Source organism: Scardinius erythrophthalmus (assembly GCF_964197995.2).
Source record: "Scardinius erythrophthalmus genome assembly, chromosome: 14".
NCBI classification, from domain to species: domain Eukaryota; kingdom Metazoa; phylum Chordata; class Actinopteri; order Cypriniformes; family Leuciscidae; genus Scardinius; species Scardinius erythrophthalmus.
Window position 1 is genome coordinate 15,853,661 of NC_138234.1, and position 16,833 is coordinate 15,870,493.

Sequence of the window (16,833 nt, forward strand, 5' to 3'; positions counted from 1 at the left end):
GGAAACATATACCTTTTACAATCAAAAAGTATTGACACAAAACAAATATTCTGTCAAACATAGCAAAAGCCTGATATTTCTCAGCCTGAACTTGGTTATTCCAGGAGAAGATGAAGAATCTGTTATAAAGCCGGTCTCCCAGCACAGCACATTGGAGAGATTCTCCAGTTTCTCCAAAAACTGAAGCGTTGCCGCTACACTCCACGCTCCTTCAAATTAGCTACATTAGATGCGAAGCAAGTCTGGACAAAAGCTCCACACATGACGACCAGAGGTGAGCTGGACGTTATTTGGATAGCAGTCCGCAGTGAGCACCACTAATAGAATAACTTTTTTTTTTCAGTGATGTGTCCTTATTTATTTGTTAACTGTTTGTTAACTAGCCTGCTTAATATAATAAAATATAGGCTATCGAGTGTTTTCTTTTAATCGTAAAACAACGAGAAATAAGAACAATAAAAAGTAGTCTGTTACCTTTCTTGAGAGATAGACAGAGGCAGAGAAAAACAGCGCTTCGAATCATAATCCGTGTTTCCAAAGCGTTTTTGTTTTTTTCCAATTGGAGCTTCGCTTATTTAAAAACGGTAGGGCTAACAGAGTGACTATGCGCCGTGGGTAGCCTAAATTTCATAGTTAGACTGAAGTAGAACTGAAGTTCATAGTCGAGAAGCTTCCGCCCCTTTTGTAAGATGACATAGCCTAAACCCAGATATGCTTGACTTCATGCTACTTTTGCTGTTGACAAACATGTTATTTTGCTAAAGTTTAAACATGACTGCAACGAGCTGTTTATATCTTAGTATTTAAATATTAGCCTATCTGTGAATAAAAAGCAAGCTTTTTATATTTCTTAGAAATCTAGTTTTGCACAACCTTTAGAGGGGGTGCGTCACAAATGTCGCCACTAGGGGGAGGAAGAGTTTAATAATAATTACACAGGAGAGGACAGGGCAGGAACAAGCACATTGCACGAGTGATTACTGCATATCAGGGACGGATTAGGGGAAAGTGGGGTGAGTTGTGCCAGTTTTTACTCAAAGTGACTTTAAAGTGAGGCCATGGCAGTAATGCCTTCAACGTAAGGATGTACATATATTTCAGGATGTGGTGCATCCCTGAGAACAATAACTTTGGATCTGAAATAAATTGTTTTAGAAATATAGCTCTTGGGAAAAACGTGGTATCATGGCACTACTTGCCCCTGGTGCGGGGGAAGTTGTGCCTTTAGGGGAATACATTGGGGGTAAATTGTGCCAGTGATTTCTGAAGTAAAACAGAACATTTTAATTTTATGAACCGTAATGCTATATGAAAGCAAGATAAATTCAATACAAAATTACTAATTTAAGGTTTATTTAGATATTGTCACCCTGGAATACCATAGCATGCGTTTTTCCTACTATGGTCAATTGCATAGGGATATTGTATTGAATATAACTCTGGATCACAGTGTCATAGAGACAAGGGGGCGGGCTCATTTTACTCAGACGACCAATCAGTCTCTCAGGATCATTGTGAAGCTATCAAGCTACGCCCTAGCAACCATTTAGAGCACCATAGCAACACAATATAGCCTATGATGATATTTGTGAATCATTTCAGGCAAAAAGGCTTTGGCAATAGATGCCTGTTGACATAGCGCTGTCTGTCAATTATGTAACATATTAGAATAAAGTGACTAGGCTAATTTCTAAACATCCTATTGTGACATAGGCCACTTAAAAACTGAATAAAACTTCTCTTTAATAACATAGTGCAAACTCAAAACTGAAATCAGTGTTAGCTAAATTAGCTAAATAGCAGGCAGGCCTAAGTCAAACAATGATGAGGCATGCCCATCTCCTCACTTCTCAAGATTATCCCCTGTGAGTATGTAGGTCTAGGTGGTCTGGATCTGGCACAACTTAACCCAGGCCCTTTGGCACAAATCACCCCAGACCCACAAGTTTGAAAAACTAGCATGATCCAGCAGTTAAGAGCTAACATCATGCTAACTGTATAGACTCATTGTGTAGTAGACTACTAAAGCACTAAAACATGCACTGTAAAACCCAACAAGTTAACTCAAATCAAACCGATTGAGGAAACTGATTGCGGCAAACCATTTGAGTTTAAAAATAAATACATATGAGTATTGTGAACTTATAGGCTATATATTGATATTATATATATGACTCAATATATATAAGTTCACAGTACTCATATGTATTTATTTTTAAACTCAAATGGTTTGCCGCAATCAGTTTCTTCAATCGGTTTGAGTTGAGTTAACTTGTTGGGTTTTACAGTGTGTGTGAAATGTTTTCAAACTTGTCTATAATTGTTCAGACACTACAATCAAAAAACCTTAATCATAGAAATTTTACTCTGAAAGGGAAAAAACTGTTTTTTGCACTAAAATGTGCTTAACTCTCATGCCATGTGTCTCTCTTCTTTGGAGGATGAGTAAAAGTGATTGCTTTTCAAAATTATGTGGTCACATGACCAATTTGTTCTATGGTTTTCCAGAAACAAGGGTGGAACTACTTCCCCCCTGGCACAAATCACCCCAGTCTCCCCTATGGCGATGATGTGCCCTGGGCACGGTCTCAAAAGATGTTCTCACCACATTTTTGCACATTTTTTATTTGTGCTAAATCGTAGCCTAGGCTACATATTATACGAGTTGCCCTATTCGTATGAATTCCTTCTGGGCACAGTAGGCCTATGCAATACCTGCTCTTCCTCTCTCATCTCCTTCTCTCTTTCTTCTCTCAGTCTCTTGATCTTGACCTGTAGCTATATCTTCCCTTCCAAAAAGTTGGGCTTTGATTGATACAGTCTTTGCAAACTGATTATTTTTGTCGGTCGCTTAAAACTTCTATCTTAAAACAGATGTTTTGCCTCTTATCTCGCACTGTATGACCGAAAACTGAAGCGTGAAGCGCATTGCGCTGGAATTCGCGCTCGGCTCGCGCTTCTGTGAACAAAGCCCGCCTACTGTGATTTGATTGGTCATCTGGTCACTCGTTCAGGTGTTTGAGAGTGCTGACGCAGCTCAGATAAGAAGGTCTGTTATCAATATCGTTATCGTCGCGCCTCGCGACTTTTGAAAAAGCTGGAGATTGTTGGTAGCTTTGAGCTTCCTTCTCTTGCTTCTTTGTCCTTGTTTTTTTTTTTTTGTTTTTTTTTTTGCTTTCTTTTCATTGATCCACTCAGTTGTGGTTTTAAATTTTTTGTTTTGTTTTTCGAGTCTTTTACGCGTGACTTAAAGGAGAACTCCGGTCAATTTTAACATTTTTTTGTACATTTGGAGTGCTGTCAATACAGATAACAACGACAAAAATCGGTGTTGCCTACACCGAGTTATTCTATTTTTAAAATTTGCACCCTGTTGACTTCAATGGGGCAAGTTTTAAACCTGCTTTTAGCCTCTTAACATCCTTCATGTGTCAATACAAGTGCACAGGTCATGTGAGTGATTCCTTCAGAGTGAACACGAGTGAATCTGACTGCAGTAGATGTGAAAGATATTAATAAAAATGATGTTATTTAAGCCAGTGCAAATACCTGTGTTTACATCCTGTTTTCAGTTGAAGTCCAAAGTAGTCGATTGCCGAGTTCACGCGCGTGATCATAGGTAACTAAACCTATGAGCGTGAACTCGGCAATTTGCGCTGGCTTAAATAACTTCATTTTTATACATATCTTTCACATCTACTGCAGTCAGATTCACTCGTGTTCACTCAGAAGGAATCACTCACATTTTCTGTGCACTTGTAATGACACATCAAGGATGTTAAGAGGCTAAAAGCAGGTTTAAAACTTGCCCCATTGAAGTCAACAGGGTGCAAATTTTAAAAATAAAATAACTCGGTGTAGGCAACACCAATTTTTGTCGTTGTTCTCTGTATTGACAGCACTCCAAATGTACAAAAAAATGAGCTCAATGTTCAAATTGACCGGAGTTCTCCTTTAAGGTCCTTGCACACTGAAACCGAAATTTTCGCATGCGTTTTTTCGTGTCCGTCATTATGTGGCTTTAAATTGTCAACACCATTCAAATGCTTGTTACTGATGCGAAAAACGCAGAAAAATCCAACCCGATCCGTTTTTTTTTTTTGACGGACGAAAGTTTCGAAGGCAGTGTGCAAGTGTGACTGACATAACGTGAGGTCGTAGTTACCAATTAATACTTCGCAACTGCAAAAGTTAATCACATTATTCCACAATATTCAACACAATTTTACTGAAATAAACAATAATTATTATTTGAAAAGAATATAAATTTGACAGGGCCCCCTGCTGGCCCAGTGCACTTGGCAAGTGCCCAATAGGCTAGGCCCCTGCGTTAATCCGTGCCTGCTGCATATAGACCTTGTTCAGAGCAATCTTTAATGTTTATTCAAGGAATAATAATAATTAAAAAAAACTCATTCACATCAGTGAATAGACTTACCATGTTTTCAATGGCATCCGCTGTAAAAATCTGTATAAAGCTCCTAAGATCACTTATAAATTTCCACAGATCATATTGTTGTTGTTTTTTTTTTTGTCTTCTGAAATTTTCTTGGAAACATTATTTTTGCAGTGTCTCTTCAGCAGAGCAATCCAAAACACATGAAATAACAGTTTAACATGTACGTCTATCCCTCACAGCCTCGCTTTCATTCCGGAACCAAACCCTGATTGATATGAGAATAGTAGAAGTGAAACTGTCAACGAGGAAAATCTGCTACCTCTTATGTTATTTGAGTTGATTGGCTGAATTCGCTCCTCTTATGTTAATCAGGTTAATTATCTGAACATGCTGCTCTCGAAATTTGTTCAAAAACATCTTATTGTCATATTATCTGATGAAGCTAAATAAAAAGAGTTATCCATAAGAACACAACAGATTGCCATTTATACACCTGCTATTAATCTGCAAATCAAACTATACTCTCTGGTGCTCGATATGATTCATTGAGGGGACGTCTCTGATTTAATCAGCTTTGAATCTCAATTTGTTACTGCATGTTGTTAAAATGCAAGTCATATTCAGTGACACTGAGCTCAACACACCCACGCATCACTGAACTAGCAATCAGGAGGAAGTGGTGACAACCTGAAAAGGAGAAAGGCTACAGACAAATAGGGCAAATTCTTCCTTTGTGTTTTGGCCTGATGGTATGTCTGAACATATATACTCATTAATATTTAAACAGACAAAGTCTCTCTCCAGTAACATGCAAACAGTAGAGAATATTAAAATACTGTTATTCTGTGTACTACTACAGCCTTCAGCATCATCACAATTATAAATGTGCATATCTGCATATTTAGATAGAAAAAGGATTTTAAAAATCTAAACAAAGCCAGTCATGAATATAAACGTTAAATCTAAATGAATTATGAGACATTTCATATTTGATTGTTGTTACTATGAGAGAGCTATGAAAAAACTGAAGGAAAATGTGCCTGTTGTCTGTGGCTAAAGGCAGATGAGAACTCTTTAACCACAGTGGTGGGTGACGCTTTTTCTTCTCTCACGCACATATAAGCCCTTAACGGCCACTTTTATTTAGAGCCTAATCAACAAGTGCAAAATATTACAGAACAGAGTTTATTTCATTGAAAATAGTCATGCTAAAATAAAAATTTAAAGCATATTAAAATATCAACAGCAGCATATATTGTTGATTTAAAATATTTGTATAAAATCAACATTACAACTATAGAAGGATTTTTATCTTTGTAAAAAACATAAATGTTTTGTTCCCCCTCCCCTCCTTTTTTTTAATCCTTGTTGTTTTTGAAATGTGCTCAAAGGAATAAACTGACTTTCAGTTTTAGTGTGTCAGAAGTTGCAGAAGTATCACACCCACTGTGGTCTGAGTCTGATCTCACCTTTTTTCAGAAACAACCTTGCAGCAGTATAAAGAACTGTTGCATTCATTGACTGTGAGCCACCAAACTCTACAGAAACTCAACAGTCCAACAAAAATGTGCATGTGGAGATTCATCTTGTTTTTGATTTCTGCACAGGGTGAGATTTCATGATCATATTTACTATCATTATACTATTACTTATCACTATACTACTTACTATTAAATGCATTTTGTTTTTACTGATGAAGTTGATTAACAGAAAATCTAAACCCTTTTTGTGCGATCTAGTAGCAGTTACATTGATTATTGCAAAATGTGTAAACCTCTAATGTACACGACACTGATGATGATGTCTTGGCTTCATGATAAAGTTGTTTTTTTTTTGTAAAAAAATCTTCTACTATTATGTGTGCGAGCTCCTCTCCTTGTTGTGCTTTGATAAACCTGTGGTGTAAACACATGATCATTGTAATGTTATTTATAAGAAGAGCGAAAGCATTTCCTGTTGGATTCTTTGTGGGTCTTTTTAAGCACAATAGAAACCTACTGCTTTTTTAAGCTTGCTGTTCTCCAAAGCTACGTTGTGCGTAAAATGTTATGTTTGATACCTTGGGGCCTATAGTCTTCTGGCGATTGTCAACAAATCATTTAGTTTGGGTACAATACCAGCAGACCTTAAACATGCTTCGGTGGTTTCATCTCAAAAGAAGCCAAATATTGACCCTGCTGATCTTTCAAATTATAGGCCCATTTCCAATCTGCCATTTCTTTCAAAAAATATTTCACAGTACTGAGTCGGTTTTATTACGATATACGATATATATATGGTAACTGACCAGGGTGATAGTGTAATATTGATGATATTAGATCTTACTTCTGCATTTGACATGATCGATCATGAGATTCTCATTGCCTGTCTCGAGACCTAGACCTGTGGTGTGTGGGGGGCATGACAGGAACCGTATTCAGCTGGTTCAGTTCCAATTTAAAGGACAGGAGGTTCTCTGTTCGTCTTGGCACTCTCATGCCATCAGCTGCCAATATCCCATAGGGGTTCCAGCAGGGATCTACTAGCTCCTACACTTTTTTCTCTTTATATGCTCCCTCTGGGCTATATTTTCCAAAAGCATGGTGTGTCTTTTCATTGCTACGCTGATGACACCCAGATTTATCTGCCCCTTAAAGGGTTAGTTCACCCAAAAATTTTGTCAGTAATTACTCACGCTCATTTTGTTCCAACCCCGTAAGACTTTCGTTCATCTTCGGAACACAAATTAAGATATTTTTGATGAAATCTGAGAGCTGGATCACTCCTTCATAGGCTGCATGTAATTTCATCTGCCGGCCCAGAAAAGTTAGTAAAAACATTGTTAAAATAGTCCAAGTGACTACAGTGGCTCAACCTTAAGTTAATCAAGCGACGAGAATACCTGTGTGCGAAAAAAACTACTTTATTCAACTATTCATTTTCTTTCGTGTGGGCCTCTGACGTGAGTTCACGAGAGCGCCACGATGCATGAGCGAGAACTGAGAAGATGGCACTCACGATCATTTGATGGGAAAGTGTGAAAGGTTTGCGGCATTGGTAAGGCACTTTTACATTTTCTCGTTAGTTTCTCACCATTCGGACATCCAGGAAATGCACACTTCAGAACCATTTTGAAAACTACATCGAGACCCATCTGCGCCATCTTAGTTTTGCGACTAAAACTTTTTTTAAATAAAATATTTTTTTTTTCCTCTCGCGATAAGTAAAGTCATTCCAAAAACCATGGCAACGGATGTTGGTAGGTTTATGTACTATATCCCAGCCACGGCACTGGTCACTATTATTAATCGAAGGAGACGTATGCGTGTTTTCCATGCATTAATGGTAAGGAACGACCCTTGTACTTGTGAGCGGCACATATGAGGTGTTTCTGGGTGTTTCTCCCTCATATCTGCTTCAAGGTCTTAATTGTGGCATTCCTTTGAGGTTTAGAATCTATTATTTCTGTAATTCTTTTGTCTTATATGAATTTAATAAATAACGTCAGGTGACCTGTAAAACCTAGTTTTTAGACCAAGTTTTTTACTGCTTTTGCTTGTATTTACTTTATCCGATGTTGTAAAGCACATTGGTCAGCTGCTGCTGTTTTAATGGTGCTATATAAATAAACCAAACTTGAAACTTGTTATGTATCTGTATGTTTCAGATGTGTTTGGGGCTAGTTCAGATGCAGACAATACAATATCAGTGATGGAGGGAGATTCTGTCACTTTACACATCATTGTTTCTGCAATAGAGAAAGATGACCAGATACTCTGGAGGTTTGGACCTGAAAACTCTCGTATTGCTGAAATCTACAAGCAGAACATCCCAGCATATGACAGTAATGAGATATTCAAAGACAGACTGGAGATGAATAATCAAAGTGGGTCTCTTACCATCAAAAATATCAGAATAAAACACTCTGGACTTTACAGAGTAACCATCATCAGTAATGGAGGGACTTCAGACAAGAAGTTCAGAGTTACTGTTTATGGTGAGTACATCAATCTAACCATCATCGGTGGTCTTACCTCACCACAGGAGTTTCAGTGTTTTATCTCTAAAGCCCAGGACACACCAAGCAGACGATCGGCCGTCAGGCAATGTCTGGTTATTTTTGAGCGCTGGCCAACTTAGTTTTTTTGGTGTGTTCTGCTCACTTGGCTCTAGTTGGACGCTGTCTAGGTTTTTTTGAATTTTTGTAGAATCAGTGTCGGGCCGTTAGTAAGAGAAGAAGTGGAAATGGTACAGAAGAGAAGGCTGTTCTAATTTAAGTCATCTTACTTGAGTGTTTCTGGGCAAAAACTTTAATATTAGGCTAACATGAGCGGAGTGGAACAAAGAAAGTGATTTGTCCAAAAGTACCAATTGGTACAAAGTTGATACTGAAATGTTAAAAGTGTGATGCTTTGAGTGCTGTTGAGCGGAATCGTAAACACGTCTGATTGGCCAATGTGTTCACAAGCTCATGGGATATGTCTGTGATTGGCTACAATGATCAACGCACGGGAGCGTTTCAGACCACACGGAAGTGTTTGAAAGTGTGTTAAAAATAGGGAGCGGGAGAGTTTGAACGGTCCGCTGATAGACGCCTGCTTTCAAAAGCACCCGTATGTATCTGTGTAAGCCATGTATTGATGTATATACCGACTGTTACCGAAGTCTGTACTTTTTGACAACTCTAGTACGTGCTGCTTTATTTACAGTGTGTGTATCTGCAGCGTCGGTTTCCATTTTTGAATGTCAAATATAGATGAATATATCTGCAGAAATAAACAGTTATCTCCTTAACACGCATGCACAGAACACACATGCTAGTTGACAGTTGGCTGTAGTTCTCTATGCGTGTTCAAGTGCAGCTTTTTCTTTCCTGACGCAGGCGACACGAGGCGACAACTCTTGGCTTTCATCAGCGCTAGTTCTTTGGCATCAGTTTGGTGTGTCTGTCTCCCACAGGGCTCAGTTCTTGGTCCTCTACTTTTCTCTCTATTTTCTCCCACTTGGTTCCATACTTAGGAAGCACGGCATTTCATTCCACTGTTATGCAGACGACAGTCAGATTTATGTGCTGGCTGGATTACTGTAATGCACTGTATGTGGGGGTTAGTGGGTCCTCCATCACCTGTCTCCAGATGGTACAGAATGCAGCAGCACGTCTTTTAAGTGGCACACATAAACATGAGCACATTTCCCCTATTTTAGCCTCACTCCACTGGCTGCCTATAGGATTCATTTTAAAATTCTGTTAATTGCTTTTAAATCCTTGAATGTTCTTACTCCTCCATACCTCTCTGAGCTTCTACATTCTTACACACCCGTCCGTTCTCTCAGGTCAGATGATCAGCTGTTCCTGAGTGTGCCTAAAACTAAGTGGAAGCTCAGAGGGGACCGTGCCTTTGCTGTGTCTGCTCCTAATCTATGGAATGATCTGCCTCTGAATGTTAGGCAAGCCTCTTCTTTGTCTGTTTTTAAAACCCGTCTTAAAACCCATTTTTTCTCTGTGGCCTTTGATACTTAGTGAGATCTTTATTTACCTCATTTAATTTCCTATTTTGATTGTTTTTATTGCATGGCTATTATTTGTACTCATGTTTATGTTGTTTAATTTTATTGTTATATTTTATATGTAATTTTGCGTCCTGTACAGCACTTTGGTCAACTTTGGTTGTTTTGAAGTGCTTAACAAATAAAGTTGGATTGGATTGGATATATTCATTGCCAAGAAACCCGGAAAAAATGTCTTAAGGCACGGATACACTTTTGCGACACGACTGAAGCGTGGTGTTGCGATGCCTCTCCTCATTTGTACGTTGATGGGCGTTCCTCAAGTTTACTAGCCTGACGTCGTCATACTCAGATTCTAGTCAGAATGTGAGTCTGATACTGCTCCATTGGGCTGTGATTATGGGGCGTGTTTCCACCGAATCAGGAAGGAAAATGCGTCTGCACTCAATTGGATAGACCTACAACCAATCAGAGCAACGGAGTAAGTTTTCATTCATGTTTCTGATCGACAAATGCCTTAATCGCGGTTCTCTGTTCCTCTCTCTTGTTGCATTTATTCTATCTGACTTATTTGTAAGTGTGAACTCGTGAAATCTCAATTCTCCAGCGGCAGTCATAACGAATTCAACCCAAGCGCTCATTGGTGACGTAGATGATTACGCTGCTCATCTGTCCATCATCGTATAAACCCCGCCCTGACAATTTGATTGGTCTGAACAATTTTTGTTCAGGCATAATAGCTCCTCAACCGATCAAGTCCAGACCGAACTTCCCGACCTAAAAAACTTATGGGCGGGACTAAGTTCGGCTGGCATCCAGGCTACAAGTTTACCGCTATGGGTGTGGTTTTGAGCCAGCGGGGAATGTTGTGTTTTTAAAACATTTGCTCGAAACCAACCTAACTCCCTCTCGAATTTTGAAATTTGGAGGGAGAAATGATGTGTATAAATATGGATTTGGAAATATGGGTCATAAATTGTTGACTACATTTTTGTAGTAGGACGTCTAGAACAAAGGAAACATGAGAGACTTCCCCAGTCTCCATGTGCTCTACTTCTATTGGATAGTCCCGTCACATTCAACGGATTAATTTGCATAAAGATTGGCCAGCTTTTTGCTGGGATGGTTTGCGGGCACTTTAAAGTCGCTTGATGTCACCCATAGGAATAAAGTGGAGCGCAGCATGACAGAAGTGTCATACGGACAAGTGGAATTTGTATCGTTAGTCTGGCGCCGAATGCACTGCAGACTGACTAGATAAAATGAGCATGTCTTGCATCGCTTAAATTAAAATACTCCCCAAAGAAGGTAGCCTATATTAGTACTCTTGTCATTTTGTGGACAAAAAGCCTTAGAACTTCTCCTTAATCTGGAGCTCTACATTGGAAATAACCAACCCAATCTCAAGGCAATTCTTACGCATTTTACTAGGTGGCTAATACGTACGAATGACCTACCCCTGACCCTGCCTCTAAACCTACCCATCACTGGGGTTTAGACAAATCGTACAAATTCCTACGAATTGGTCGTTGATAATGTGGGCAGGACACCCACCAAAATGATCATTGCAACACTGTGTTAGTGTAGCCCCTCCAGTTCACACCGCCCACTCTAAGTGGGACATGAACCCGGGCCTGTCCGCATGGGAGGCGGGCACTCTAACAAGGAAGCTAATGACTGAAGGTTTACACACAGCTATCACTCTCTTTTACATCAGCACTATGGAGCTGTATGCTTTTTTTTTGCCAATTTCATAGGTTTAACATTACATCATCAATCTTTAACAGAAATAATCGAATCTAATGGACCCTTTTCATATTTCACAAAAATAATATAATTTCTACGATTTTCCAAAAGAGGGAAGAAAATATAAAGAGATTGATTAAGGCCAGGGTCGTATTAATGTACAGGCTTCCATAGGCTAACAGTGTGGAGAAACCAACTGTCTGCACAAAAATAACTAATATATATATATATAGTAGTTTACAGCAGACCAAATTCATGCCTGTACATTTTCATGACTCACAGAGCGAAGCCCTGCTGGGTGAACAAACTGGACTAAACAAGTTTTCTGTGATGTCATACAGTCCAAGAGAGCCACCCTTTGGTGATTACGGTAACTTCATTAGACATATAATCTATGTGTCATCAGAGGGTTTTTTAATCCAGTCTTCCACCAGAGCTGTTTACAAGTTTTGTGGTCTGTGTGCGACTCAAATTCTCCAATTTTACTCGAGTATTGAAACTGTTATCAATTAATTTGTCAGATGCACCTGCACCTCAACTTTTGTGGTTTCAAAATGTGATACCACTTTTTAATATAAATGCCCTTGCAGCAATTTTTGTTTATTTTCTGCCATGGTAGAATATTAACTATTACGCTAGATCTATATTAAAATTAAAAAGAGAGAAATCAAAACAAACTTTGATAACTGTGGAAATGAGTCATCTCAATTTGTGACCCTGGACCACAAAACCAGTCTTATGTGTAATTTTTTTAAAATTGAGATTTATACATCATCTGAAAGCTGAATACATAATCTTTCCATTGATGTATGGTTTGTTAGGATAGGACAATATTTGGCCGAGATACAACTATTTGAAAATTTGGAATCTGAGGGTACAGAAAAATCGAAACATTGAGAAAATCGCCTTTAAAGTTGTCCATTTCTATTGGCGATAGTGCTGCATCCATTCACAAAAATAAATGTTTTATATATTTAAGGTGGAAAATTTACAAAATATCTTCAGGGAACATGATCTTTACTTAATATCCTAATGATTTTTGGCATAAAAGAAAAATCTATAATTTTGACCCATACAATGTTTTCTTGGCTATTGCCACAAATATACCCGTGCAACATAAGACTGGTTTTGTGATCCAGGGTCACATTTGTGAAGTGTCCATTTTACTAGATACACTGGGAATGGTATGAGTCAGGTGAGACTTCAGTATGAGAGGAAATTTTGGATATTTTTGAGTGAATGACTCATAAAGTTACTTAACACCCTATACTGTAGAACGTTGTTGCCTAGAGAACAAAACCTGACAGAAATTAACCACCAATAACTACAGTGCACTACTTATGACCTGGAACAAATAGATACAAAGTGAAAATAAATTCAAAAGTGAAAAGTCCCACTGCCAATCAAATATGAGTATTGGAACTAACTAACTGACTAAGTCTGAAATCAGGTAACACACCGAAAACACCTGTGCTGACCACAATTTGCACAGCTCAATAAAAGAATTACACCACGACAATTCAGACATCTAAATCTATTCCTTGAAATCCCAGTGTATTGGCCTACACTACCTGGTTAGTTATTAAACACTTTTATTTTATTTAATATACTACCTATGCTATGATCAAGAGAATAAACCCAAACATCTCTTTTCAATGAAATGTCATTAACTGAGAGCTTTCCACAGGTGTAATTACACAAATAGCGCGAACAGTGCGGACTTCTTCGAGAAAGCCATTTAATCTTCATCTAGGAAGCATTAATGGCTGAAGTGCTGGAGAGAGCGCTAAAAAGTAGTCTCTAATATTCTCCGTCGGTGCTTATTATCGCTTGCTAAATTGCCGTCCTTCAGCCCGTGACGCAGAAAAAGATGAGAGGGGGTCATGAAGAGGGTATCAATTCTCTAAACGCGCCGCAAAAAGCTGAGGACATGTAGGTTTGCCCTATAAATAAGTCTTATCTGAAGGACAGCAACTTTGAAAACACTGATTTAATCTCTATTTTTTGATAGCTACAAAACACATCTGTGAACTTTATGTTTCTTCTGTGTTGTTTTCCAGCTCATCTGCCTGTTCCCAACATCACCAGAGACTCTTCACAATATTCATCATCATCATCATCAGTGTCCAGATGTTCACTGGTGTGTTCAGTGTTGAATGTGAGTGATGTGACTCTCTCCTGGTACAAAGGAATCAGTGTATTGTCCAGCATCAGTGTGTCTGATCTCAGCATCAGTCTCTCTCTATCTCTGGAGGTGGAATATCAGGATAAAAACACTTACAGCTGTGTGATCTACAATCCCATCAGAAACCAGACCACACATCTGGACAACATCACTCAACTCTGCCAGCCATATGCAGGTATGACAGCAGTGATGCTAATTACTGAGCTAATCTGTGATTAAGAAAGCCAGAGAGAAAAAGCTTGTTGAAATGGAAAGTTCAGTCTCTGTTTTTTTCTTCCCTCAGACTCTGACCAGTGCTGTGGTTCAACTGAAGCTGTGATCCGATTGGTCATCTCTGCTGTGGTGGCCGTGGCTACTGTTGGTCTATTAGTTGATCACTTCAAATCCGATAGTGTTGGACATAAACTGAGAGCAGAAATGTCACCATCAGTCCCTTAATGACTGTTTACTGTATGAAGTTGTTTGAATGTGATGTAGCCTATGCATTTTGGCTGTTAATTACTTTGTGCTGCAGATTACACATACACATGACACATACACATATGATGGCCATTGCTTGACAAAAATGACAGGCACTGAATCATGAGTTCAGTTCAGATAGGAATTAAAGCCTTTTGTTTTTAAATTAGAAAAGAAAGTTGGTTACAGGGTACCATCAAATTAAGTCAACTAGTCAACCACAGGCAGAGCTTTATTTTATTTATTTATTGCTGGGTTTTCTGAGTTATTGCTTGTTTTAAAAAAGATATTTCAATTAATTATTAGTTTTGGAATGAACATAAACTATTCACAAAACTATTGACTTTTTACACTATGCTCCTGTAGCCTACCTTAACAAGTGGAGACTGCCTCGCTATTAACCTATTAACTGTGTCATGTTTGTACATTTATTGGCATGTTTTCTAATTTATAATTTAAGTAATCATCATAAACTAGGTACCATTTGAATTTTCCAACAAGACATTGTTATGACAACTGCACTTTAAATCCGTTCAGCTGTTGTAGTTTGCACCGAATCTTATTTTAATCTTGACAAAACATATAATTGGAAAATGGAAATATCTAACATTCCAGGTTCCATATTTGACCACTGATAGAGTGACTATATAAGTGTGTTTATTTGTGAGAAAATTAATAAATGATTGTGTCAAAGAAAATTAAAATGGATTATGGGCGTCACCTGGTGGCCTTTTGTGGTATATAACCATACCTGCTTTATCTGCTCTGTGTGTGTGTGTGTGTGTGTGTGTGTGTGTGGGTGTGGGTGGTCCAGGTAAACCATACCTTATAGGGACAAAATGTCCACACAATGATGGCAATATCTGAAAACCTTGCCCTTGTGGGGATATTTTTTGATCCCCATGAGGAAAACAGCTTAAAAAGTGATGTTTTTTTTTTGACGATGTAAAAATGCAGAAACTAAGTTTTCTGTGATTGGTAGTTCAGGTGTAAGTTTAATGAAGAGGGATAGAATAGGCTACAGTTTATACAGAATACAAATTATTATGCCTGTGGAAAACCTAAATGGAGGTCCCCATGAGGAAACGAGAATAGTAACATTGCAGGACTGTGAATCAAAACTTCTGACACTGCCAGAATTTAGTCGGAGGTCAAATTTGATATGTAGCATTTGATGCAAGAACCTAGCTGAAACCCCATGACCGTTACGGTGTTGTGACGTTGCAAACAACCACTAACATAATTTCAAAACAGACTGACAGCCAAAACTTCAGCAGATTCATCATTGACATATTTATAAAAACTTTACCTTATTGTGGATGAATGTTATATTTTGCTTTTATAGAAGTCAAAGTAAAGATGTAGCCTACTTCATTATAAATGTATTAATTCTTTTGGCAAAATTTCACATTAGTAAATTCAGAACTAAAAAAACTAATTTTGTATTTTTTCTCCATGAAGTTGCACATTATATTAATCTGATTTCTGGCTCCATCAACAAAAAAGCAGTTAAAACTGTCAACATATGGTCCTCTTTCTCTTTGTAATGGCACATAAGATTCCACTGGCAATATTGTATTGTATTCTGTTTACGTACTATAATCTTGTATGTTGTGAAGTATATTTTGGTTAGTCACCTGTGATTTGTAGGCTACCCTTTTTGCAATAAAGATGACTTAATTCTTTGAAGAAAAAAGAAAAAAAAAGTGAAAAACAACAACAACAGACTGACAGCCTCATTGATGCAAAACATTCCAACCATGTGTGGTGTCGAATTACTCCCTGCCAAATAACCCCGTCGTTGATGCCGCTAACGTTACCTGGTTGACATACCCCACACACCACCAAATCCTAAACCCACAGTGGGCTTGGCCGGGGGTTAAAATTTGGCGGGGTCAGTTTAGTTTGGCGCACTGGTTGATTTCAAGATATTAACCGCTGAAAGAATGCTCAAACAGTTACGCAGGCTACTCACTAAATGTGTTGCTAGTATAGTTTAATGAATGACAATAAAACAACCAACCAAACAAAATACCATCAAATTTATCTCTAATCCATCGAGCACTCAATCAGTGTAGCCTATGTTTAACAAAAACACTCACAAATGCGTAGCTACAGAGACCCAAACTATTCGTAAGAGTTATCGGTCACAATTATAAGAGTCAAACTGCACCATTAACCGTTCATAAGGAAAACAATATTCTTACCTTTTACAATCAAAAAGTATCGACACAAAACAAATATCCTGCCAAACATAGTGAAAGCGTGATATTTTCTCAGCCTGAACTTGGTTATTCCAGGAGTCCAGTGAAGCCCAAGAGGAATCTGTTATAAAGCCATGGGCTGTCCCAGCATTGAAGATTCCCCGAGTTAGGCTAATGAAGATACGCGTTGTACGCGAACGAGTCGGCTTAGCCGGCTCTTTTAAGTGAACGGTGAGAGTCGGTTCCCATCTGAGAGCCGTTTCTCTTTTTTGTACATTAATACAAGACATAATGATCTGATTACCCTTTCGCTACACTGCTACACAGTCACATGTCAAATAGTCACTAGCTGA

The 16,833-nt window shown here is 38.4% G+C and overlaps 1 protein-coding gene across 1 annotated transcript; it reads left to right on the forward strand.

The window, feature by feature from the left end:
• Positions 1-5,823: 5,823 nt before the first annotated feature.
• On the forward strand, positions 5,824-15,963 carry LOC308702572 (SLAM family member 5-like). Its single transcript, XM_081385531.1, has 4 exons — positions 5,824-6,007; positions 8,046-8,375; positions 13,693-13,992; positions 14,101-15,963. Exons 1-4 carry the CDS (start codon positions 5,965-5,967, stop codon positions 14,253-14,255), a joined length of 828 nt encoding a protein of 275 aa, XP_081241657.1. The 5' UTR covers positions 5,824-5,964; the 3' UTR covers positions 14,256-15,963.
• The last annotated feature ends 870 nt before the right edge of the window (positions 15,964-16,833 follow it).